General features: G+C 33.5%; 1 protein-coding gene across 3 annotated transcripts in view; it reads right to left on the bottom strand.

Annotated features, from left to right (window-relative positions):
• Positions 1-22,795, bottom strand: part of FSTL5 (follistatin like 5) — a 687,740-nt gene extending 664,945 nt beyond the window's left edge. For all 3 annotated transcript variants that reach the window (XM_040626411.1, XM_040626410.1, XM_008685591.2), the window contains exon 1: positions 22,670-22,795. In XM_040626411.1, the coding sequence (XP_040482345.1) occupies positions 22,670-22,795 (126 nt within the window). The remainder of the gene's footprint in view (positions 1-22,669) is intronic.
• Between the last annotated feature and the right edge of the window lie 2,535 nt (positions 22,796-25,330).

Raw genomic sequence — 25,330 nt, forward strand, 5'->3', positions numbered from 1 at the left:
CTTTCCCTTAATATTTAATAAATTTAATGTGTTCTTTACTCAATCATGATCAAAATACGTGCTTCATGTATCTAATTTCACAAGGCACAAGGGTGACTCTAAAACTACCATAACATAGATTAGGGGAAACATACTCCAAATTTTCTCTCCACATCATTCCTCCTCCCATATTGTTGCCTTTGCTTTTATATTCTCTCACTCCTTCTCTCCTCTCTTCTTCTCAAATATCCCCAAATTTACTTTTGCTATTCTTTCTCCAGCTTCAATTTTGATAATGGATGTTGTTTACTCAATTATGTCCTGACCTAGTGTTCTACTGAAAACATTAACAATATATAGAATATCTGTAAAGGTTTCAGTTCTGGCAACCTGACTATGTAGGATGCTATTATGTATTTATTTTTTAAGCATTATGGCTTATATCTCTGTTGGATGCTTTTGAAAATTGACACTATCTAAAATGTAATCCCTTTTTTATTACTTTTTTAATGCTGAATTTGTGGCAATTTTTATGGTTTATTCCAAATGTCTTCTGCCTGGGGAATTTATTTTTCCCCTTTTGGTTTCCCTATGTCTTTCAAAATGTTTATTGATCTGAGTGCTATAGATTTTTATCTTTTTTCAAAGACCTCAAAACTTCATTCCTATGTATTCAATGAACACTTCCATTTAAGAAAATAACATAATTTAAGTTTCTAAGAGATTGTTAATATTTCAGCAATGTTTTATAATTTAAGAAAATGGAATAAAGTATATCTGAATATTTGGTTAAATACAAATATGTAAATAATAGTTTAGCATTACACATTACCCTGTGAATTATCAAGATAACTATTCCTTGGATATTTTAACATAACTTGTTTCTGATAGAAAATTTCTTTCATTTGTATCTCTAAAGACTTAATTTACTAATGTTTCAAATCTGAGTAAATTTATGAAGAAATGTACTAATGTGGGTATATAAAATTCAGTATTCTGGAGTGCTTGGGTGGCTCAGTCAGTAGAGTGTCTGCCTTCAGCTCTGGACATGATCCCAGGGTCCCGGAATCTAGTCCCACATCAAGCTCCCTGCTCAGCAGGGAGCCTGCTTCTCCCTCTCCCTCTGCCAGCCACTCCTCCTACTGTGTTCGCTCTGTCTCTCTCTCTCTGTCAAATAAATAAATAAAATCTTTAAAAAAATAAAGTAAAATCAGCATTCAGAGATTTTAGAACTTTCTCCAGATTCTCATGTTCTTCACCATCATGACTACCTTACTTCTGCTCAGAGAAAATAAACCAAATCTTTATTCTCCTTGAATAAGAAAATTTTAAAAGCAATTCATATTCTGCCCAAATGAAACACTTCGGTGATAATTTCTCAGAGTGGCTTATATAAGATTACTCCAATTAATCAAAGTTAAGTTGAGAAAAATCCATTTGGCTATTTATTGGTTTATAATTTTGCTTGTATGTGAGGAAAATCAAGCAAATAACATGTCTATTGTTTTGTCATGATCGTCATGCAGAAAGAAAAAATTTTCAATTTTCTTTTGCTTCATTTTGTGTTCAACCAAGAGAATGAAATCTTAGAAAAATATTCATAGAAGAAAAAAGCCCAGGAATACTAAAGGGATTATTAAAACTAAATATTCCTAATTCAGTCAAGTTCAGACTTCATGGTCTAAATGAATCCCATCTTTTGCAATCCCTCCCCTCCAGAAACAAAACAAAACAAAACAAAACAAAAAACAAAACAAAACACAGACTTATCAAATCACGGAAAGAAAAGTTTAAATTTAGTTTCAAACAATTTTTTAAAAGCAATTATTGAATGACACTTTGGACACCTAGAAGCTAAGATTCTATAGAAACCAAAATGGGTTGAGTAAAATTACCATATAGTAATTTTTTATCTTCCCTTTATTTCCCTTTCTCACAAGGGGATATAGAATAGATCTTCATTTTGGTAAACAATGAACACATTTTATAATATCACTATGGAATGTTGAATTACAGAGGTTGATTCTAGAACAACTCAGTGCCTTGCATTTACTTGAATAATTATTCACATTTTCAACATCAACAGCTAAATCATTTTCTAAACTGTAGTAATTGTCTTAGGTATATTCAAAATGATATACTGATTTGAGAATAAAATGAATGGAAATAGAAAAATGTATAAAACAGGATTTTTGATCTTTAACAAAAACAAAGGTAAGGTACTCGTTTAATTCTCATTATACAGAGTCTACCAAATTCATAAGACAGACTGACTTAACAACATGGTAGAAAAAACATCTCCCCCTTAAACAAACAAAAACCACAGAAAAACAAAACCACAAAATTAAATTTTGGTTTAGAGATTCTGGAGTACCTAATTTGGATGGTCTTTAATAAGACAAAAAAAAAAGGGAAAAGAACTAACTCATTATTAATAACTCACTACTTTGATACAGATGTCAAATCCAGAAGTAAGTTTGAGTTTAGTCGGAGGAAGATCACACCTACAGAACTGAGCTTTATTCCACTCACCACATTTCACAAGAAAGGGATAAAATGAACTCCAGTCAGCAGAGTTAAGAACACAGAGGAACTTGAAGCCAAAGTCATGAAAAATGGTTAATAGAATGAGAGATTTTTAGCTTGAGGAATAGAGCATTTCAGGGGATATGACAGCCATGTTCAAATATTTCAAGGGCTTCTCTATGGAGAGGATATTAGATGCTTTATGAAAAATCTGCAGAGCTAAATTAGGACCAGTATTTGAAAGCTACAAGGAGATTTTAGTTCAAAATAGCATATTTTCAAAGTTACAATGAGGAATTTCACCCACTTATAGGTGGTTGCAAGTTACTCAAAGTAACAGTACAAACAGAATGACTATTAAATAGGCATGCTTGAGAGTATTCAATCTAGAAAAGGATAATCATCTGGTAAACTGGATGATTTTTAACATATCCAGAAGATATAATATCATGTAAGTCAACTAGCTTATGTTACGAGAAGAAACAACTATGACTTAAATTCTTAGATACTTATTACTAGAAATTATTATGTTGGGGAAAGGGAATTACCTTGTTATGGTAAAATCCTCATGTGAAGAAAACTGCAACATTTTGACTTATGTTTTACCTTTAGGCAATAGTTCTCAAATTTTATCATGAGTCAGAATTACCAGGAAGGCTGATTTAGCAGACCTGGGTGGGATCTGAGAATTCTTATCTCTAACAAGTTCCTAAGGATGTTGATTGGGTTGATTCTGAGACCATACTTTCTGAACTTTTTTAAGGAAGCAGATTTGTAACATTACTGCCAATTGTCAAGCAGGTTAAGCACCTATCTACACAACAGCAGTTTGAGTCCCAAATTATTGTGCAGAATGGCCTTTCCAAAGAATGATTCACTGAAGCGTGATAAAAATTAGCTTCTTTACAAAATTATGTTACCCTAAAAATTAGCAAAATATTTTTAACCTTTGAGGTATATAAAATTACTAACTTTATGTTATTCCTTCTTAAAGCTTTTCCATTGGCTCCTTGTCAATCCTATAATAAGATTCAAAAGTTTTACTACTGCTTATATAGTCTCCACCACCTCTCTGCTCCTCACTTTTTTAACTGAGTCATTTCCCTATGTCAAATACTTTAATTCTTGAAAACACTGAACCCATTCTCAGAGTTTTTGAATAGATGTCTTTCCTTCTGCTAGAACACTTTCATCCCTTCTTTTTACCAAGTAACACCAACATTTTTCTTTCGAGTTTGAGTTGTTTCTTCACTTATGCCATCCCTCAAAACCAGGTTGAATGACCATCCCATGCACTTCCATTACACACTGAAGTTACCTCAAGATTTTTGTGTGATACCTTATCTCCTTGAAAGTGCAAGTACTATATACTGTTCAAATCTCTGCACTAATACATACTTAAATAAAAGTATATAGATATTGGAAGATTTTAAATATCTAAGCCTTAGATAGGCATGTGTTTCATAATCTTCAACTGCTATCAGTTGTGGCTTAAACCAGATCTATTTTCCTAATTACAAACAGAACCAACCTATCCTAAATAAGGGGTTAGCTCCTTCTGGGATTTCTTTCACCATAAGTTGCCATTAAAAGTCTCTAAGCATTTTCCCCCAGCCAACCTTGCAATTAAATGGATGTTAATTAAAGGGCTGATCCAAACATTCCCTCTGGAAGTTCTGTTATTATTTGTTTGGGGTCCATTCTCCCAGGACTTGTTTGTGGCTTGACAGATTATAGATTTGATTTTCCTCTGCTAATATCATAGACATATTATACTCAACTTCCCACTTCACGCATCACACATGAATATTCTCTCTGCTTAATGTTGTTGCATTATTATTTTCTTTGGTCTTCCAACAACTACAGCACTAAGAAAATTCACAAGCAGTACAAAATTTACACTAAAGTGGGTTTCCTTTTATATAAAAGCATTTTTCTTTGGTGGTTATATTCAAATTATATATATAGATATATATATTCACATGTAATGTAAATATATGCATATTTTAGTGAATATATATGCATATTTGATGTGAATATACTATGTATATTTTTTATATTTAGAAATACTGAAAATTCTATATGTACTAAACAATTCTATATCCTTTCTCCATATAGTCTTTCCTTCCCATATATTCTTATTGTATAAGAATTCTATACTCTCCCCATATATTCTTATAAGACATATATCTTATATATCTCATATAATGCATATCTTTGATATATAATAAGAATATACAGAGAAAAACATAAAATCTTATAATGCATATAGAATTTTCAATATTGCTAAGTTTTAAAAATATTACTTTTTAAACACAAATTAATATTCTTATGTTTTTTTGACATTCAACTCTTTGATACAGAATTCCAGCCATTTGCACAGTGGTTGACTACTCTTACTGCACTTTAGAATTATCCAGGACACTTTATAAACACCCATGTCTGGGACCTAACCCCAGAAGCTCTGATTTAATTTCCTAAGGGAATGAACCAAACATCTGCATGTTTACATGCTCCTAGGTGATTCTAATATGCAATCGAGATTGCTAACCACTGCTTTAGAAGCCCTTAGAACCAGTCTATACCTATAATTGCTTTCTTGAAATATACTTGGATTGTTAAAAAGAAACAAATTTGACAGAAATACACAATCTTCTTCTATAGGTTTGTGTAATGTTTCATCATAAGGATACTAAATACAAGTTTTCTGTTAAGAGTCAGTAGAATCTATTATCATTTTAAACTGGTAACAGGTAAAATTCACAACAGATGATCTTCTGTTGTCAGAATTTCATTTCACATGGCTTACGCTCCTGATAACAGCAAGATAACAGCAAGAACACAACGGTGGCACTAATTTTCAGATCATTGCTATGGACTGATATCTGTGTTCCTCCCCCCAAATCCATATGTTGATGCCTAATCCTCAATTCAATGGTATGTGGAGGTGCAGGATATGGGTGGTAATTGGGTTTTGAAGATGGAGCCCTCATAAATGGGATTGGCTCTCTTCTTAGAAGAAATATGAGAGAGTTTGCTTTCTCGACTTCTCTCGTGGCCATTGGATGATATAGTAAGAAGACTGTTGTCTATGAACCAGTAAGACACCAGACACCAGGTCTACTGGCGCATTGATGTTTGACTTTCCAGCCTTCAGAATTGTGTTAAATAAATGTGATTGAAGCAACTCAGTCTATGGTATTTTCATTGTATCAGCCTGAGCTGACAATCATTTCTCTAAATTTTGACAAGTAAAAGAGAAATAAGCTACATTGTCTTCATTTAGACACTAACTAGTTCTACCAGTTGGCACATAATTCAAAAGATAGCTGAGCCTGTCTCCCAGTGGTATAGGGGCTTATATGTTATCAGCTTAGGTAATTTCAATAAAGTAGGTTCAGTGAGTCTCATAATTAATAGCAATAAGATTATGAGAAAATAAGATGTTCAGGAAATAAATATCAAGGGGCATTCAGCGTTGAATCGAACTAAAAGTGCAGGTGGGAAACCCCAGAAGTAACAAGACTTCGGTGCTCCAGGTACACAAATGGAAACCTCCAAAGTATGGCAATGTTCTTTTACTTTTTTCCTGTTTTTTATTTGTTGATTTTGTAATGCTTTACTATTCTCAGATTCTTAGCTAATTTTCACTTCAAAAAAATTTGGACTAGGCAAAGGACTACTAGGTAACAGGTCAAATGTGTGTTGAGAAATTCTAAACTTCTCACATATAAAATATTATGCTTTCCAGTGGTAAATATTCTTTTCAGAGATATAAAGTTTTCTGTAATAAAATCCTGTTTTATTAATTATCAGCAAACACTACAAAAATAAAATGTTGAAGTCAGTCCTACTAGGGATTGAGGAGAGATGGAAGCTGCTTGAAGTGCCTTATTTTAAAGAGTATAAATATAAAATGCCATACCTGAGAGATTATCTTATATTAAAAAAATAGATAATAGGAACTTTGGTATTTCTATTATGTACAAAAGCTGTAAGATGCTTAAGTCATTAAGTTTCCTCACATGTCAAGAAGGGGAAATAACTTTAAGAAAAGTTTAAACTTACAGTTCTGTGATTTGTTTATAATTAGGGTAAATTCGCAATGGAAGAATGAGTTTTTTTCTGAGTCAGACATTGCATACTAATTCACATTGTATTAAACTTTCAAACATGGACTTAATAAGAAATTTTGGAGCCTCAATTTTAGTATTTTTTCTTGAAAGCTGAATATTCAGTCACTTAATCATCCCGTAATTGTTTTGCTCAACCATTAGTCAGCAGCAACAATAATATAACATCTGCTCACATCTCATTTTTTCCATCTAGGTAGACAAAAGAAAGATCTAGAATTAAAATAATTACTATGTCATTCTGAAATATTTTACAAAACAAATATGTTGGCACAAACACTTTGGAAAACTCTTTGGCGTTATCTATTAAAGCTAAATATATGCCAACCCCATGATCTTACAATTCCAGTTCAAGAGAAATAAATGCATATGTCCAACAAAAGGCATATGTAAGAATGTCATATTAGTCTCAAGCTAGGACAGCTCAAATATCCATCAATAATTGAATGCATAACAAATTGTGAATTTTGTGTAATAGGGCACTGTGGAGTACTAAAAACAATAGGCTTCTGTTACATTCACCAACGTGGATAAACATCACATGGTGTTTAACAAAATAAACAAACACAAAGCCATACAGGAAAGAATACCTGTAGCAGGATCCCATTGTAGAGTTCAAAAGCAAAACTGATTTATGGCAAAGAGTCTGGAATAGTGGTTACTTTCAGGAGATGGCATTGATTAGACTTGACAAAAGGAATCTCCTGGTTTGCAGGAAATATTTTGTATCATAATCTCAGTGGTGGCACTGCAATTGTGTACATATGTAAAAATGTATTTAAATGTACAGTGATGATCTACATACTTCACTGTACCTAAGTTACTTCAATTAAAATTATAAAAATTGGTGTATTTCAATATTTTAATTTAGAATACAACCTAATTTCTGATAGCAAGACTTTGAAGAATGGTGATTAATCCATAGCATGTGATTTAAAGAAAACAAACACATTAATTTGAAAAGATACATGTACCATAATTCTTAAACTGTAGCGTCAACATTCTCTTTCTAGAAAAATATAACCTAAAATAGAGACTGATAAAAAAGAGCAAAAATGGATTTATAATGCTTTATTGTTATAACTACAAATTGATAGTAAGTCAGATCTTTAACATTGTTAATTTCAAGAGAAGCCAAAATTGGCTGCTGTCTATAGCAGCAATTAATTCTAAAGCCACTGGAGTATAGTTCCCCAAATTGTGTTTCCTAGAATACCAGAAGGTGTTCAAAATTTTCTATAGTCCATTTAGTTGGGAAATTCTAGGTTAAGCAAAGTTTAAAATATTTCTCAGACTTTAATATGCTCTTGTGCATTGTGGATTTCCACAGAAGCATACTACGCAGTTTTCTCCAAATGACTTGGTCATTAGAATCCATTTTCAGCAGAACATTTCACAGAAATAATGTTCTCAGGGGTAATGAATACAGACTTCTGAGAGGTGAATAAGGGACTTTATTATATCAATCAGAAGTAAAAATCATAAGATCTTAAGGAACAGTTTTCCAAAAAGAGGGACACTAGACACAACAAGGTTTGAACTATAGCACAAAACTAGTTCTATTTATGTTTTAAAGAGGCTGCTTTTTAGTATAATGATGGACTTAAACGATGGCTGCGATTCCACAGAGAGAACTAAAAGGTATTTATTGTTGGGGTTGTTTTTTGTTTTGTTTGTTTGTTTTTGAGAACACATGGTTATTTGACACATCAAGCTTTGAACAGAAAGTTTTAGGAGCTGAAGATCTAGTAGAATTGATAAAAATATGCTTGTCCTGGGTATATTTGCACATATAATACACGTAGGTGCTGCATGTTGATGATAGTGTGAAAACAAATACGTCAGAAAAGATGCCCCTAATAGGTGGAGTCCCTATCTACTCTTGGTTAGGAGATGAGAGTGTTATTCCCAAATCTGTCACTACTGGATTTTAGCAATTTGGGCACAATAACAATTAATTCCTTAATTATTCACCAGCCAAATGAAGATATTAGACTTGTAGACAAATAAGATACATTTCAACTTTCAGTTTCAGTGATGCCTTTGTAATGGTTGTATAAATAAACACAAATATGTTTTTCAATATATTTAATTTTCTCTCCTGAAAAAAACTTTTAAAGTTGTCTTCAAATTTTTTTTTTTTTAATATATTTGGTTTTAGAGGCATCAGGGTGGTACAGTCGCTTAAGCGTCCAACTGTTGATTTCAGCTCAGGTCGTGATCTGCCTAGGGCTCTGTGCTCAATGCAGAGCCTGCTTAAGATTTTCTCTCCATCTCTCTCTCTCTCTCTCTCTCTCTCTCTCTCTCTCGGCACCTGGGTGGCTTGGTCTGTTAAGCATCTGCCTTTGGCTTACGTCATGATCTCAGGGTCCTGGGATGGCACGCCCCCCCAATCCAGCTCCCTGCTAAGAGGGGAGTCTGTTCTTTCTCTCTCTCGCTCTTGCACTCTCTCTCAAATAGATAAACAAAATCGTCTCTCTCTCGCTCTCCCTGCTCCCTACTTGCACATTCTCACTCTCTCTCTAAAACTAATTAACTAATTAATTAATGAAAATATTTTGGGTTTTAGCTCATCTTCATCCTTTGGGGATAAATTTGAGTTCGGGGGCGGGGGGGCACCTGGGAGGCTCAGTCAGTTAAGCATCTGACTCTTGATATCAGCTCAGATCAGGATCTCAGGGTCATGGGATTGAGCCCTGAATCAGGCTCTGTGCTCAGCAGGGAGTCTGCTTGACATTCTCTCTCTCCCTCCCCCTGAGCCTCCTCCCTGCTCTCCCTCTCTCTCTCTCTCTCTCAAATAAATAAATCTTTAAAAAAATTTGAGTTCTGGAACTAGCTAAACCACTTTAAACCATAATTCACAAAATCACTAGATAATTAAGACCAGCCATTTCAATATTTAATTTTTATTATGGAACAAGCATATTTTATCCAAATGAAACGTTTTATATATAAATATATAAAAATAAATAAATAAATAAATATATATTATATATAAATATATAAAAATAAATCAGAAATGTCTTAGGTGAAGGAGTAGAATAAGGAGGGCTTTCTGCTCAACCTTCTGCTTGCCTTCCATTTTCATGTATTATTTCTTGGTCATATCCATGTAACCATAAGCTTAGCATAAAATGGAATGGAACTAGTAATCTGGTACAGTCCCTCATAGATGTCTACAAACTCTTTCCCTTAGTATCTCTAATACCTGGTTAATACATGTTCTCCATTCAAAGGAAATAAATAGTTGTGTGGACAAGCAATGTAGTCTTAATTTTTTTTCAATATAATATTGCTTAAACAGAAACAAGCTTAATGAGTTATAAAATTCAGAAAAGAAAAAGAAATAAAAGGCATCCAAATCAGCAAGGAAGAAGTCAAACTCACTATTTGCAGATGACATGATACTCAATGTAGAAAACCCAAAAGATTCCAACAACAACAACAACAAAAAAACTGCTAGAACTGATAAACAAATACAGTATACAGTCATAGGATACAAAATCAATGTACAGAAACCTGTTGCATTTCTCTACACCAATAACAAAGCAGCAGAAAGAGAAATTGAGGAATGGATTACATTTACATTTGTACCAAAAACAATAAGATATTTAGGGATAAACCTAACCAAAGAGGTGAAAGACCTGTACTCTGAAATCTGTCAAACACTGATGAAAGAAATTGAAGAGGACACAGAGAAATGGAAAGACATTCCATGATCATGGATTGGAAGAACAAATACTGTTAAAATGTCTATACTGCCCAAAGCAATCTATGCATTTAATGCAATCCCTATCAAAATATCAACAGCATTTTCACATACCTAGAACAAGTATCCTCAAATTTGTATGGAACCACAAAGACTTTGAATAACCAAGGTAACCTTGAGAAAGAAAAACGAAACTGGAGGCATTACAATTCCAGACTTCAAGTTATATTACAAAGTTGTAGTGATCAAAACAGTATGGTACTAGAACAAAAACAGACATATAGATCAATGGAACAGAATAGAAAACCCAGAAATAAACCTACAACTGTATGGTCCATTAATCTTTGACGAAGCAGGAAAGAATATCCAATGAGAAAAAGTCTCTTAACGAATGGTGCTGGGAAAACTGGACAGCAACATGCAAAAGAATGAAACTGGGGCACTTTCTTACACCATACACATAAATAAATTCAAAATGGATTAAAGACCTACATGTGAAAACTGAAGCCATAAAAATCCTAGAGCAGAACACAGGTAGTAACTTCTTTGACATTGGCCTTAGCAAGTTCTTTCTAGATATGTCTCCTGAGGCAAGGGAAACAAAAGCAAAAATGAACTATTGGAAGTTCATCAAAATAAAAAGCTTTTGCACAGTGAAGGAAATAATCAACAAAACTAAAAGACAACCTATGGAATGGGAGAAGACATTTGCAAATGATGTACCTGATAAAGGGTTAGTATCCAAAATATATATAAAGAACTTATAAACTCAATACCCAAGAAACAAATAATCCAATTAAAAAATGGGCATAAGACATGAATTGACATTCTCCAAAAAAGACAGACAGCCAACACACAAATGAAAAGATGTTCAACATCACTGATCATCAGGGAAATAAAAATCAAAACTACAATGGGGTATCACCTCCCACCTGTCAGAAGAGCTAAAATCAACAACACAAGAAACAACAGGTATTGGCAGGATACGAAGAAAGGGGAGCTGTCTTGTACTCTTGGTGGGAACGCAAACTGGTGCAGTCACTCTGGAAAACAGTATGGAAGTTCCTCAAAAAGTTAAAAATAGTACTACCCTACCATTCAGCAATTGCACTACTAGGTATTTACCCAAAGAAACCATAAAAAGAATGAAATCTTGCCATTTGCAAAGACTTGGATGGAGCTAGAATATTATGCTAAGCAAAGTCAGTCAGTCATAGAAAGACAAATACCATATGATCTCACTCATACATGGAATTTTAGAAACAAAAGAAATGAATGGGGGAGGGACAGAGAGGAATTCCAAGAAACAGACTCTTAACTATAGAGAATAAACTGAGGGTTCCTGGAGGGGAGGTTTGCAGGGGGTATGGGTTAAACAGGTGATGGGGATTAAGGAGGGCACTTGTGATGAGCACCAGGTGTTATATAGAATTGTTGAATCACTATATTTTACACCTGAAACTAATATTACACTGTATGTTAACTGCAATTTAAATAAAAACTTAAAAAATAAGATATGAGTTATAAAATTTATTAATATATATTTCTTAAATATCTATAAATCCAAAATAAACTTAAAGAATAAATACAAAAATAGAAAAGTCAACAATATTCCCTTATGAAACAGAATCGAAACAATTAGTGATATATTATTGAAGGTATATTAACACTTGCACATACCTATGGTACTGACAGGAATATAGAACCCAGTTGGATTAAACATCTTTTGCTTTCTTATCCTTCAAAGATGAAATAGCACTTCATTTTTAAGACTTGTTAAAATTCTAATATAATGTGATAAATCAAGAGACTTTTCTCATTACAATAGTTATATGTCTTTTTATTCTTTCTTTTCCTAACTGGAATTTTAGTTCCTTCTTGTCAATGTTATTTCTGCCATTTCTGGTTTAGATATTGTTAATCTCACAGAAATGAGTTATAGAGATGATGATATACTAGGAAAAAACTGTTTTAGATTTTAAATTGGGTGTGACTGATTAACTTAAGTGGCTCATAAACTAATCACAATAGATAAATTCCTAAATTTGTTAACAATGAAACATGAGTGAAATAAATGTGATATTTTATTATATATTATTATATTTTAATATATAATTACATAATATATAATGCTATACATATATAAATATATAGATATAAAAATACATAGACGTATATCTTTAGGTGCATTGTAATAAAATATAGCATTATTTTAGCCACATCTAATTTGTGTTAAGAGTTATAGCTTTTGATCATTATTATTATTTATTTAGTTAAACATTTATAACGCTGTCTTAAAGTAGACTCCTTTTATTGTCTTCACATTGTTTTCTATGAAATCACACTAAAGACTCCAATAGTAGCTATATGTAGTTTTAAATTTTACAATGATATAAATATTTCCATAATTATATAGATTATAATTATTTCCATAATTATAATAAAATAGATAATAATAATAATTAATAAAATAATAATAATAACTATTTCAATGATTATATGTTCTTTGAAGTACTGAGGAAATGTAAAGCACTTCAATGACAGTAAAATAAAAAGAAAAACAATATTACAAAAAGTAGGCAAAAAATTTTGGACACTTCACAAAACAAAATTTACGAATAGTACACAAATGAAAAAATTCTCAATGTCATCACCAGTCATCAAAAAAATTCATATTAAAACTACAAGAAATACCACTCTTCAGAATGGCTAAAATTAAAAACAGAGAACAGCAAAAGTTGCATAAATATAAAGTAGCTGGAAATTTTATACATATCTGTTCAGAATGTAAAATTGTACATCTTTAGAAGAAGTTCCAGTGGTTTCTTTTTTTTTTATTCTTTTTTTTTAATACTTATTTATTTATTTGAGAGAGAGAGAGAGAGAACATGTGGAGGGAGAGGCAAAGGGAGAGAGAATCCTCAAGCAGACTCCCTGTTGAGTGCAAAATACTGTGATATATTCATATGATAAAATGTTACTCAGCAATAGAAAGGAATGCACTACTGAGAAACAATAACATAAGTGAATGTCAATAACATTATTTTGAGTGAAGCAAATATTACACAAATCTGCACATATGATATGATCCCATTTACATGAAATTTTAGAACAGATAAAACTATACTATGATGAATAATATCAGAACATTGTTGGCCCAGAGTGAATGAGGGGGTCAGACACTGACGGGGAAGAGGAGTGAGGCAACTTCGAGGGGAGGGAGGTGGTGATGACTTTCAATATCTTGATACAATTGTACTTTGATGTTTATTGGAGAAGTGTACACATTTGTCAAAATTCGAAGAATAAAGGTATAAGATTGGGCCTTTCCATTATGTATAAAATATATCTCAAAGGAACAAAAACTCTAAATAAATATTTAACTCTAATTAATGATATGTACCAAAGTATTTAAGAAAGAACAGCTTAATGTCTATAATATAATTTGAAATGAATAAAAATAAGATAGATGAATAATGAAAAGAGGAATGCTGATTCGCACAAATCAACACATATATATGGGTGGACCAAGGATAATAAAGTATTTATCTAGGTCTTGGTTACATGGGTATTCACTGTAAAGTTCATTCAATTTTGCTGTATACTTAAAATTTCATTCCAAAATTTGGGAAAAATAAAGCATGAGGGAAACATAATTCCCTTCAAAAATTTTCTAAACCTTTACACAATGAAGAGAAATGTTTATATTACTTCAAATAATATATTTTAATACTTTATGTTGTTGTATTTGTTTAATTAACTGTTTTAGTATTGTCAGGACACTCGTTTTTGTGAGGTCTTTATAAAAGATTAAAAAGCTAATTGGCAAAATACCCTGCAGAATGTTGATAGTGGGGGAAGGTATGGACAGGAGTGGTTCCAAGAGGAATACAGGCACTCCGAACTCTAGGCTCAATTTGGTTGTTAACTTAAAACTGCTCTAAAAATAGTGGTGAGCATAGCGTAACATACAGAGTTGTTGAATCACTATGCTGTACACCTGAAACTAATATAACATGTGTGTCAACCACACTCAAATACAAAAATAAATAAAAAGGGAATTATTTGGGGGGGGGAAGCTTATTAAAAAAATTGAGAAAGAGTAAAAGAGTCCCGTATCTCAGGAGAAAACAACCACATTGACGGCATTCCTTACAGCATATGTAAGCAAACTTCTGACAGAATGTTTAAAATAGACATTTTTTTGTTTGTTATTTCTACCAATTGTTAGTATAATGATTGACAGCCCCACCTCTGAATGGACTATTTGTTTAACCCACACAACTGATAAATTCACAATCACTTTCAGACAGCCTGGTGACTAACATCTTAACTAAGCATGTTTTTCTAGTGCCTAGTACCGCAAATATGCATAGTCACCCCCATTTATTTCCCTGTAGACTAGTCTCTATGAAGGAAACTGTTTGGCTGTCCCTGAAGGCTGGTCCCCTTGCTGGTATTAAATAAGGTCTTATATTATATTTTCAATCAATTCATTTGAGATGTTTACTTCACCAATAATCACAAGCAAATAAGCACGTGTATTTAAAAACTTAATCTGAATCATTTTGTTCAGTATCTTGTGTGTAGCAGATACTTAATAAATACTTACTGAAATAATGAGTGAATGCATGTTTTTACTGGTTAAAAACTGGACTTGAAGAAACATGTTAATTTAAGGGGGCATTGTGTTAGAGGAAAACAGAACTGTTCTAAAATTCAGGAAACCCGGATTCTAATCTTAGCTGAACAACACCCACCTGTGTGATCTTCAATGAAGAACTTTGCCTCCTGGGCCCTCAGCCTTCGTATCTGTATTATATATATTTTTTAAATGGATTGAATATTTTCTACTATCATATGGCTCTAAAAACCTAACTCTCAGCTCATATACAGGGAACTGATGTGTGAAATAAGCAGTAAGTAATATTAGTTAAAAATAATACCACACTTTTCAATTGTGGTTCATATACCATAGGGTGTTTATCGTTTAAACATGCTGAATGTCAAGCTCATAAATCAGGATATTCTCTTTCATTTATAATACAGAGCTTTGCTAATTGAATTCACAATAGAATTTTAATAATGAAAGATGTACAAAACATCTTATAATTAATTTACACATTGAGGTAGTGAATGCAAATGCTAGCTTCCAATATATTAATATTAATGATTAGACAAATGTATTTTTACTTCATTCATCTGTTAACTCACAACCCTTTTTCCTACATCTACAGTTAAGCATATCCACATTGAACCCTGTTAAAAACAACATACCTATAGTTTACTGTTTGAATACGGGGTAGCATAATGTGCTTAATTAGCAGATAACAGGGTATGTTAATAGTTTGTTTTTCGAGCAAACTAATATGATGCAGCTAACATCTTTTACACAGAAACGGTAAGAAAAGACAACTAGATCTAAGTAGAAGGAGGCTTTGGAAGTCAATCTAAAGAAAATGAACAGTGATGACAAACTTATTTCATAGTAGCTAGGTCCTAATATTCTGGTGTTTCTTGATCAGTAGATGATCAATGTTCAGAAAAAGAGGGGTAGGGGCGCCTGGGTGGCACAGTGGTTAAGCGTCTGCCTTCGGCTCAGGGCGTGATCCCGGTGTTATGGGATCGAGCCCCACATCAGGCTACTCCACTGGGAGCCTGCTTCTTCCTCTCCCACTCCTCCTGCTTGTGTTCCCTCTCTCGCTGGCTGTCTCTATGTCTGTCGAATAAATAAATAAAATCTTAAAAAAAAAAAGAAAAAAGAAAAAGAGGGGTAAAGCCATTTTTTAACTATCAGGATAATTTTCTAAATTATGGCATTGGATAAAAGGAAGCATTGTAACTCAAGTCACTTGAATATTCATACTGGGGTGGTAGAAAGCATGATAGGTGCCCAAGGCTGATACATAAGTAGAGTTTTCTGAAATCCTGACGGGCTTGGCTTTAATGTACTATATAAATTTGACTTTATTTGTGTACTTTATTATACTTTGTGAATAGATGTAAATAGAATACTAAAACATCGCATTTTTAACACTTCAAAACTTTAAATCTTCAATGGAAAGTAGCTCTATTTTTTTAAGTGATAGCTACAGTTAAAGCCTGACAACAATAGTTTAATGTAGAGTCAGAGAAGCGTAAGGGAGCACCCTCCTTGCACACCACACTACACAACAATAATAATAGTTCTGCTCTGAGAATTCACTCTTGAAGGGATCAAATGACAGTTTTCTGTAGTAGGTCCTCATCTTGAGAATTTTAGAAGGCAGATGTATCCCTCTGTTTACTTATTTTTGTTAAGCAAAATGATTCAGTCCACTGCATGCCAATTTTCCCCAGTTTATCAAATTCACCCTGGGTTGAAGGAGCAAACATGCAAGCAACACATCCAAAGGTGAGCAAAATATTTTTCCCCCCTTAAAGTTCCAGAAAGGGCAAGGTTAAGCAGGTAAAAGGTGCAATGAAGCTATAACCATGTACTTGGTGTTCAAATCAACTCTGAAACACACACGGCATTAATTTTAGCATTAGATAGATTTATTTGATGGCAACTCTAACCTCCCATCAAAGGTGGTCCTCTCCATGTGCATCAGGAGACAATCTTCCATGGCACCTCATGCTTCTGAGGCCTCATGAACAGAGACACTGACTGCCATTTGCTCTGGACTATCTGGTCAAGGATATTTGTTTAAAAAACTGACTTAAAACATAGAGATAATGTTTCTCTCTAGATCAAAGAGCAAGTGTGTTTATAGCCTTAGAGGACAGAAATTGTATCTCCATTCACAGCAAACAGCAGGAAAGCTTATTGTCCAGTATGATAAAGATAATGTCTTCCTTGGGTGCAAAGAACACGCAGGCTTATGGTCCACACAGTAAAGCTGGTGTCCTTCAACTCAGAGATCTTCTCATGTAACATTCCCTGTGGTATGTACTGGTTGAACCTGGTCCTTTTTTTACTGCCCTGTGGAAATTGGGCTCCGGGAACTAGCTCAGTTAATACCGGAATCTCATTTCTCAGAAATAAAATTTCAAAAATGTTCTGATTTTTCAAACATAATTTCCTTAATTAGAAAAAAACCCTGAGATTTATTAATAATATTCAGCCATTATGATGTATATGGAATAAATATATCAACATATATATTAATTAGCATAGCCTTTAATATTTAATTATTTGACCAGTAGTACTTCACTACATTCATCACCACCATTTTTGCTCTTAGATAGTGTACCAAATTGCTTCCTGACCTCTACAAAATATATTAACATTTTAAGGGCCTCCCCTTGAACATGCTGCAAGCAGTCTGAGATTTCAGATAGAAGGGCACAATTTTTCCTCAGTCAGGAAATAACGCTCCTGGGTTTGCCTGAAGGTTTCCAGCCTCTAAGCGGTCATGGTTTTGATGTGTTGTTTAATGTTTGTCTTCTTCCCTAGAGTTCTCTTCTGCCACTCTTCACCAATCCACAGCTATCATTCTTTTATACCAAAAGTCAAAAATCATCTCCTATAAATGATGTCTTTGAATTATACTGTAATACGGGGCATAGCAACACTCTCTGGACTTAATAAATTATGCCAACTCTTTGCCCATTTGCACAGTAACTACTCTCATAGACAAACATTTTGATTTAGAGGGTAAAGGAGTCAAAAGGCACTTTTGGTTTGCAGGGGTAGCTTTGTACCATAAAGCTGGACATAGCATTCTCTGGTCACATAAAGACGTAAGAATTTTAAGGTCTCTAAGTGGTCCCAATAGATATACTCGAAGAACATTCCTATTGCCCTCATAAGATCTTCCTTCAGGCCTGACTTTGATTATCAGCAGCAGCAAACAATGCAGCAATGTGATGAGTGCTGTAGGTGGGAAAAGGGATGTAAGATACAGTACTCTTCCTAACAGGATTCATAGCCAACCAATTAGAGTATAGGACAATATGCTAGAATACCAGGACATGCATAGTACAGGGTTATAAATACAATATGAAGTTACATTGCAATGGGAAATTATGACCCAGCAAGTAGTAGAGACAAGAAAGAAGTAGAGGAAAGAGAGTAAGAAAAATCCAGAATGGAAATGAAACAAGAAGCCAAGATGGCACAGAGAAGGAGCCCAGGTTTTCTGATGAGGTGATGTGAGTGTAAGTTCTCGTTCTGTCCTTATTGGTGAGGATGGGCTACGGTCATGCAGAGGTAACAAATAACTCCCAAATCTCAGTGGTTTAAAGCAAAAGTGTTTTGTTTTGTTTCATTTTTTTCTCTCTCTCATTTCACATTTCAAGACAATCACTAATTGCCTGGGTGTTTTACTCATCCTAGTTATTTAGAAACGTGGGATGATTAAGCAACCAGTACCTTGAACAGATGCTGTTTGTAATGCTAAAGGAAAAAAAGAGAGTTCAGGAACATTTTATAATTGTAATCAAATGTTCAGCCCAGATGCATTCCATGGCACTTCTATTAACTCATTGGCCACAACTAGACACACAGTCGCATCAAACCACAAAGGGACATAAAATCCTACCTTCCTATCGTGTTTTCAGAATGTGCGGAGAATAGGAAATATATGGCACACAGGTCAAATTACTGCGAAAAATTTTCATTGTGTATCCTGCATTAAGTTAGTTTGTCTCCTGTATTAAATCCTAAATCCCTTCCCTTAACTTTTTAGGTATATGGCATTAAAAATTACTATACATTTGTCAACTCCAGCTTCCTCATCTATGGAATAACAATAAAACCAGTTACTACATAGCAATATTCAATAATTAAATGACCTAATATATAGAATAAAGCTACTAAATTCCTACATTTGATCTTCCGTAAATGCCTGTTGGATAAACACACAATTGAAACACATGATCAGCTCCTTCAGACATACTGTGGACTATAATTACAATTTCTATAATTAGCATGATGGATTTATATGTTACTCATATTTATGACACAAATATGTTTTGAATCACATTTATGTGTACATATAGTTGTAAATGATATAAATATGTACATATATATTTTTATTTAAATTGACATTTCTATGTAATCTGGCAAATAAATCACATTTCATTTTTTGCTCCCCAGAGGGGATTCATTATATAGTTGGCACGCAAAAATTCAGTAAACATGAGTTCTAAACATATATTTTTTCAGACTCAAAGTACTGACACCTCTCTGGAAAAAATGTGAAAAATAGCTAATATATATCAAGATCTATCATATGTATTATTTATTTTATTGTTTTCTAGTCAATAAATACATTCAATACAGTGGAGTCTAATCCAAACAGAAAATCTTCCTATCCATTCCCTAAGTCTTACAGAAATATAGATTTTATATTCTTTGGAATTTAAATGAAACTGAAGGTTAAAAAATAACAAATAATAGGAAATTAATCTATGTAATAATATTAAAATAATTTATTTTAAACATTTTATTAAGTATTGCTCTGTTGATTTTACTCTCATAAACAGGACAAATTATAACTAATTAATTATTAATTATAATAAGCAATATAATTACATATCAGATATATATATATATATATATTATTTCAGACTTAGTCTAGTTAGCAGATGGAATCATTCATTCCATATATATTTATTAAGTGTTGACTATGTGCCAAACACAATTCTAGGTGCTATGGTATAGCAAGATGGATAGTAGTTCACATCATAATGGAAGGGAACAGCCAATAAACTAATAAATGAGTTCTATATATATACAACCATGACAAATGGTGAAAATATATTTTAAAAGGGGAGATAAGAAATGCCTGTGACTGTTCCATTTTTAATTATGGTTTGGGGAAGCTTCTCCAATAAGGTTGCATATGAGCCTAACTGGAATGGGAATCAGTGGAAAAAGGATGACAGGGCATTTCTGGGATCCAAATAATGATTGATTCAAATAGAAATAAAAGCTCTAATGAGATTCATCATCAAGGTCTTGGGGAAATAAAGGTACTTCCCTGTGGTTGGGTGGGGATGCTGCCAGTGAGCAGAGAGTAAGTACATGGTGAGGTTTTGGCAGAGACTTGTTCAACTCAGGGTACTTCTTTACTCCTGTCAAGTACATGCTTTCATACACACATGCTCACGAATGACTTTTACAGCTTAATTTTACCTCTGTACTAAGTCATTTGAAAGTTAGGGATTACTAACGTTCTGCCTCTCTGCTTTTACATGCCAGTAATCATATATTACCTCTAACTAGTTAGAGGTAAGAGCCACAGAGATGGAAAAGATTGGGAGGTAACTTTGATCATTTTTGGTGATTATTAGTGTTTCTAAAATAGGCTTAATTTATTGTGTTGTCTCTTTTCTTTAAAGGTTTACTAAATCTCAGAGCAATGCATGATAAATAATTTATCATCAATGTCCAAATTTAATTCAAAATAGTTTGTTTATAAATGTACCCTGACACATAAAAACCTATGGTATTATATATAGCAGGAGAACAATAAAAGCAGCATAGCCATGCATTCTGCCGGTCATTTTTCCGCCATGGAGTCAATCAAACCATATCTATTATGTTCACAGCACCAGGAATGAAAGGATTAGAAAGGCATAGTTTCTGACCTCAAGACACATAGAGGAGACAAACAGCACAGAATACATATTCACTGGTATGTAGAAAAATGAGCCAATATATTGTATTAATACTATGTTTTGAGAGTGTTCATAAAGGAGTTATTATTTCTATGCTTTAGACTAGGATAAAACTGATTGTTAGTCTATGAGGCAGGGGACACAAATGAAAACTGAAAGAAAGTGGAAGAAGGTCAATTCTCCAGCTGCATTTGTCTAGAAACTTACTTTTATGTGTGACTAAATTTCAACAATGATTTTTGACACTGAAGTATATTTTTGTATTTTATTTATTTTATTTTTTCTGGCTATCAAACCTATACAGCATGTTACCCTAGTCAATTAATATACTTGATAAATGGAAGCATTTGTGAAGTCCCTTAACATTTCTAAAAATTTGATTTTTCATATACCAAATGAAAAAGGTACATCTTTATAAGATTGTTTTGGAGATTAAATAAAGAAAATACTACATTTAAGAGCTTACCCTATGGTCTGGCACATAAAAATTCTAGTTAAGGTTAGTGATTTTATCAAAATATTATAATATTATGAAAGGATTTCAGCAAAAATATATGCAATGTATACAGATGCAATGTAAATATATATACATGTATGTATACAACACAGGTCTGAACAGGTCCACTTATACACAGTTTTTTAAATTAGTATAGTACTGTACTATAAATGTATTTTTTGTTCCTTATAATTTTTAATAACATTTTCTTTTCTCTTGCTTACTTTATTGTGAGAATATAGTATATAACACATATAACATACAAAATATGTATTCGCTTACTGTTTATGTTATCAATAAGGCTTTCGTCAACATTAGGCTACTAATATTTAAGATTTTGGGGTCAAAAGTTATGCGTGGGGCACCCGGGTGGTTCCCTAACACCTAGGTTGTTCAGGGGTCAACTCTACTTATATTTATTTCAAGTTTTTTTTTTAAGCCAAGTAACATAAGAAATTTTAAAATATATATTTTCTCCCATAATTAGCATGTCAGTTTTTGTCTTGTTTTCTATTTTCTATGAAAATCAAAATGTATTATGAGCTTTTAATTTGATTGAATAAAAAGTTACTTTAGTATTAAAGTTGCTCTATTATTAAAAGCACTAGCTTAATTAATGTTAGTACATAATCTATATAATTTATAGTATGCCTAAATGTCTATTTTATACTTGAAAATATTTAACATAAGTGAAATATTTCCCCAATATTAAAGAACTTGAAATTATGATTTTTTATGAAATTAAAAAGTCAATGATCTATATAAATACTAATTTTTTTGCCAATCTATATATCTCTAGATGGTATAGACATCTTTTTTTGTTTACTTTTATTGCAAATTTAAAAACATAACACTTAATGTTTTAGTTTAAAAAGTTCTAAACTTAATATGGGAATAACAGAAACTAGTCTATCTGGTTGAGTAGGTCTTAACATATTTACTTATTTTTATGTCTGTTATTACTATGACTTAATGTAAATTTTAAGGATTTTTTCAGTGAGCCATCTCTATACTTTGTCAAGAAATATTTAACTCCCCAAATTATAAACTTCCAAATTACTACCATTTCATGTTTTAAAATGTGCACTTTTATACAGAAATTATATTCTGAAGGCATACACTGAAATAAGTGCTCCTAAGTGAATAATAAAGCAGACACCTAGTAGTTCAGTTCATAATTGCTAGGCACTGTGAGCAAATTCAGAGTGCTGACTGTACCTTGTGTCGTAATCTTATCAGAGGTTGGTAGGACTGAAGGCCATATCCTGCTTCTTTGGTTGGCCTTCCTTCTGACTCCAGAAAAACGAATCCAAGAACCAAAACAGCTGACCAGCACTTAAACATTCTTATTGCTTTTCACCTGTGAAAATTAGCATTGCAAGTAATCAGAAAATCCATTGTATATTGAAAAAAATTAATCAAGAAATATTCAATAGTGCATAGAAATCTCCACAGATCTAATCAAAACTTGTGGGCAACTGCCAACTGAATCCATAATAGGTAAGCATCTCCAAATAAAGATTATGATCCCCTTGATCATAACAAACACTGTTTTTTTCACTCATACAGCCTTACACAACATTTAATACATAGAGATATAAATGCCAATCAAAATGTATTGAGGAAAATTAATTAAAATAAAGTTGAAAGAAAATGAAAAGAAAAAAGCTTTAAACCATGGCTAATTTTCTAAGCATCTATATAGAGTAAAATTATCAACATACTTATAAATCTTGAACTCCTCTTTGAGTACGTTTGATGAATAACACTTCATAAAACTATAGCTATTATAATTCACTAGCAAAGACTAGTGAGAGTTTGATAAGGTAGGCTTGTATGGTAGGCACTTAATAAACTGAGGTACAACAAAAATTATGCAGAGGGTTATACTGAGTTATGAATGCATTTTCCCAATACTATCTAAAAGAATGTTTCCTAAAAAATTTCTTTTTTTTTCTTAAAGATTTTATTTATTTATTTGACAGAGAGAGAGACAGCCAGCAAGAGGGGAAACACAAGCAGGGAGAGTGGGAGAGGAAGAAGCTGGCTCCCAGCATAGGAGCCCGACTGGGGACTCGATCCCAGGACTCCGGGACCACGCCCTGAACCGAAGGCAGACACCTAACAACTGAGCCACCCAGGCACCCCTTCTAAAAAATTTCTTAAGTGCTTTAAACTAAAAGCCATATGAGTCTGCCCACCGCTCTGTGTCTTTGAATATACCAGAGAAACTGTAAAATGGCATAAACTTATTATCATACAAGCTCTAAGCCCTCTTCCAAAAACCAAACCTATGCTTGAATTAAACTATACCCCACTTTATCATTTTCACCAACATATCTCTGCCCCTATTGTGACAATAGAAGAGCTCTTTCTCCTCCTGTCTACTCTGTTCTGTACGTCTGACTTCTTGAGAAACTTAACCATTAATTAACCCTGCTAGTTATTGTTACCTAAACTTCCCCACTCAGTTAACTTCCATCTTTAAAGATGCTCAAATCACCCAGGTTTTAAGATAATTTCTCTCCTCTACTTCGTGAATTTTCTGAAAGAGTTGTGTATCTCATTTTAGGTAATTTTTTTTAAAAGATTTTATTTATTCATTTGACAGAGATAGAGACAGCCAGCGAGAGAGGGAACACAAGCAGGGGGAGTGGGAGAGGAAGACGCAGGCTCCTAGCGGAAGAGCCTGATGTGGGGCTCAATCCCATTACGCCAGGATCACGCCCTGAGCCCAAGGCAGACGCTTAACCGCTGTGCCACCCAGGCGCCCCCATTTTAGGTAATTTCTGAACCTAGTTCACTCAAGCATGTTTCTACCCCTATCACACTGTGAAAGTAACATTTATTTGTTTCAAGAAATCGTCACTTTACCTGGTGTTTAAGACACCCCTCTCTTCTGTTTCTCTAGAATTTATGGAAACTTCTTCTCAGTCCTTTTGCAGGTTCATCCCACTCCTTTGCTTCACCATTAAATATTATAGTTTATCAAATCTCATTCTTAGCCTCTTACCTACTCTCTTCATCCAGCCAGACATTCAGCGTCATCCATGGTTTTAATTACAGCTACCTCCTGCTTTTCAAAAGTTCACATTAGACCACTTTGCTCTTATGGAACACCTACACTAGTACTTGTTTTCACTAACCAAAAGAAATCTGAAAAGGATTTTGCTTTCACCAAAAAAAGGTGAAAAGAGAATTCAGTATTTGTTTTGCAGTCAGCCCAGAAGCCGCATGCCTCAGGGGCACGGAGTAGAGAGTGTGGCCCTGCCAAGCTGTGTCCCAGGAACTGCACTCAGCATCTCAGCACCTAGCCACCAGGGCTTTGAACTGTGTCTGTGAGCATCTGTGCTGTATCTTGATTTAATATTGTGCATCCGTTAGCAAGATGTGTCCTAAGGTATCAGAAAAGCCTAAGAGGGGTTATTTTGGGGGTCTGAGAAAACTAAAAAAAAATTTCCATAAAAAGTAATGGTAATTGCCCCTTCGTTTTATGCTCTTTTTGGCTTATGAAAGGTTTCATAGGAATGCCGTACTTTCGGATAGCAGGAGGAACCTTTATATATCATTGCTTCTCATCCGATCTCCAGATCAGGATGGTTATCATACTTAACAGCCCCACACGTATATTTAAAAAACAGCTCATGGTATACAAACCCCACATAAAGTCACACTTTCCCAGATTTTCATTCACCCATTTAGTCAAGCCAGAAATGAAGGAGACATCTTTGTCTCCCTTACCTTCCATACTAAATGCATCCCTAATTTCTGTTTGTTCTACCTTCAAAATATATCTCCCCAAATCAGTTTCTTTCCAGTCTACTGTCACAACCCTAGTTCAAGCTATTGGCACCACATGTCCCCTAAACTGCCTCAAGC

This window comes from Ursus maritimus, unplaced genomic scaffold, assembly GCF_017311325.1.
Source record: "Ursus maritimus isolate PB19 unplaced genomic scaffold, ASM1731132v1 scaffold_11, whole genome shotgun sequence".
Classification (NCBI taxonomy): domain Eukaryota; kingdom Metazoa; phylum Chordata; class Mammalia; order Carnivora; family Ursidae; genus Ursus; species Ursus maritimus.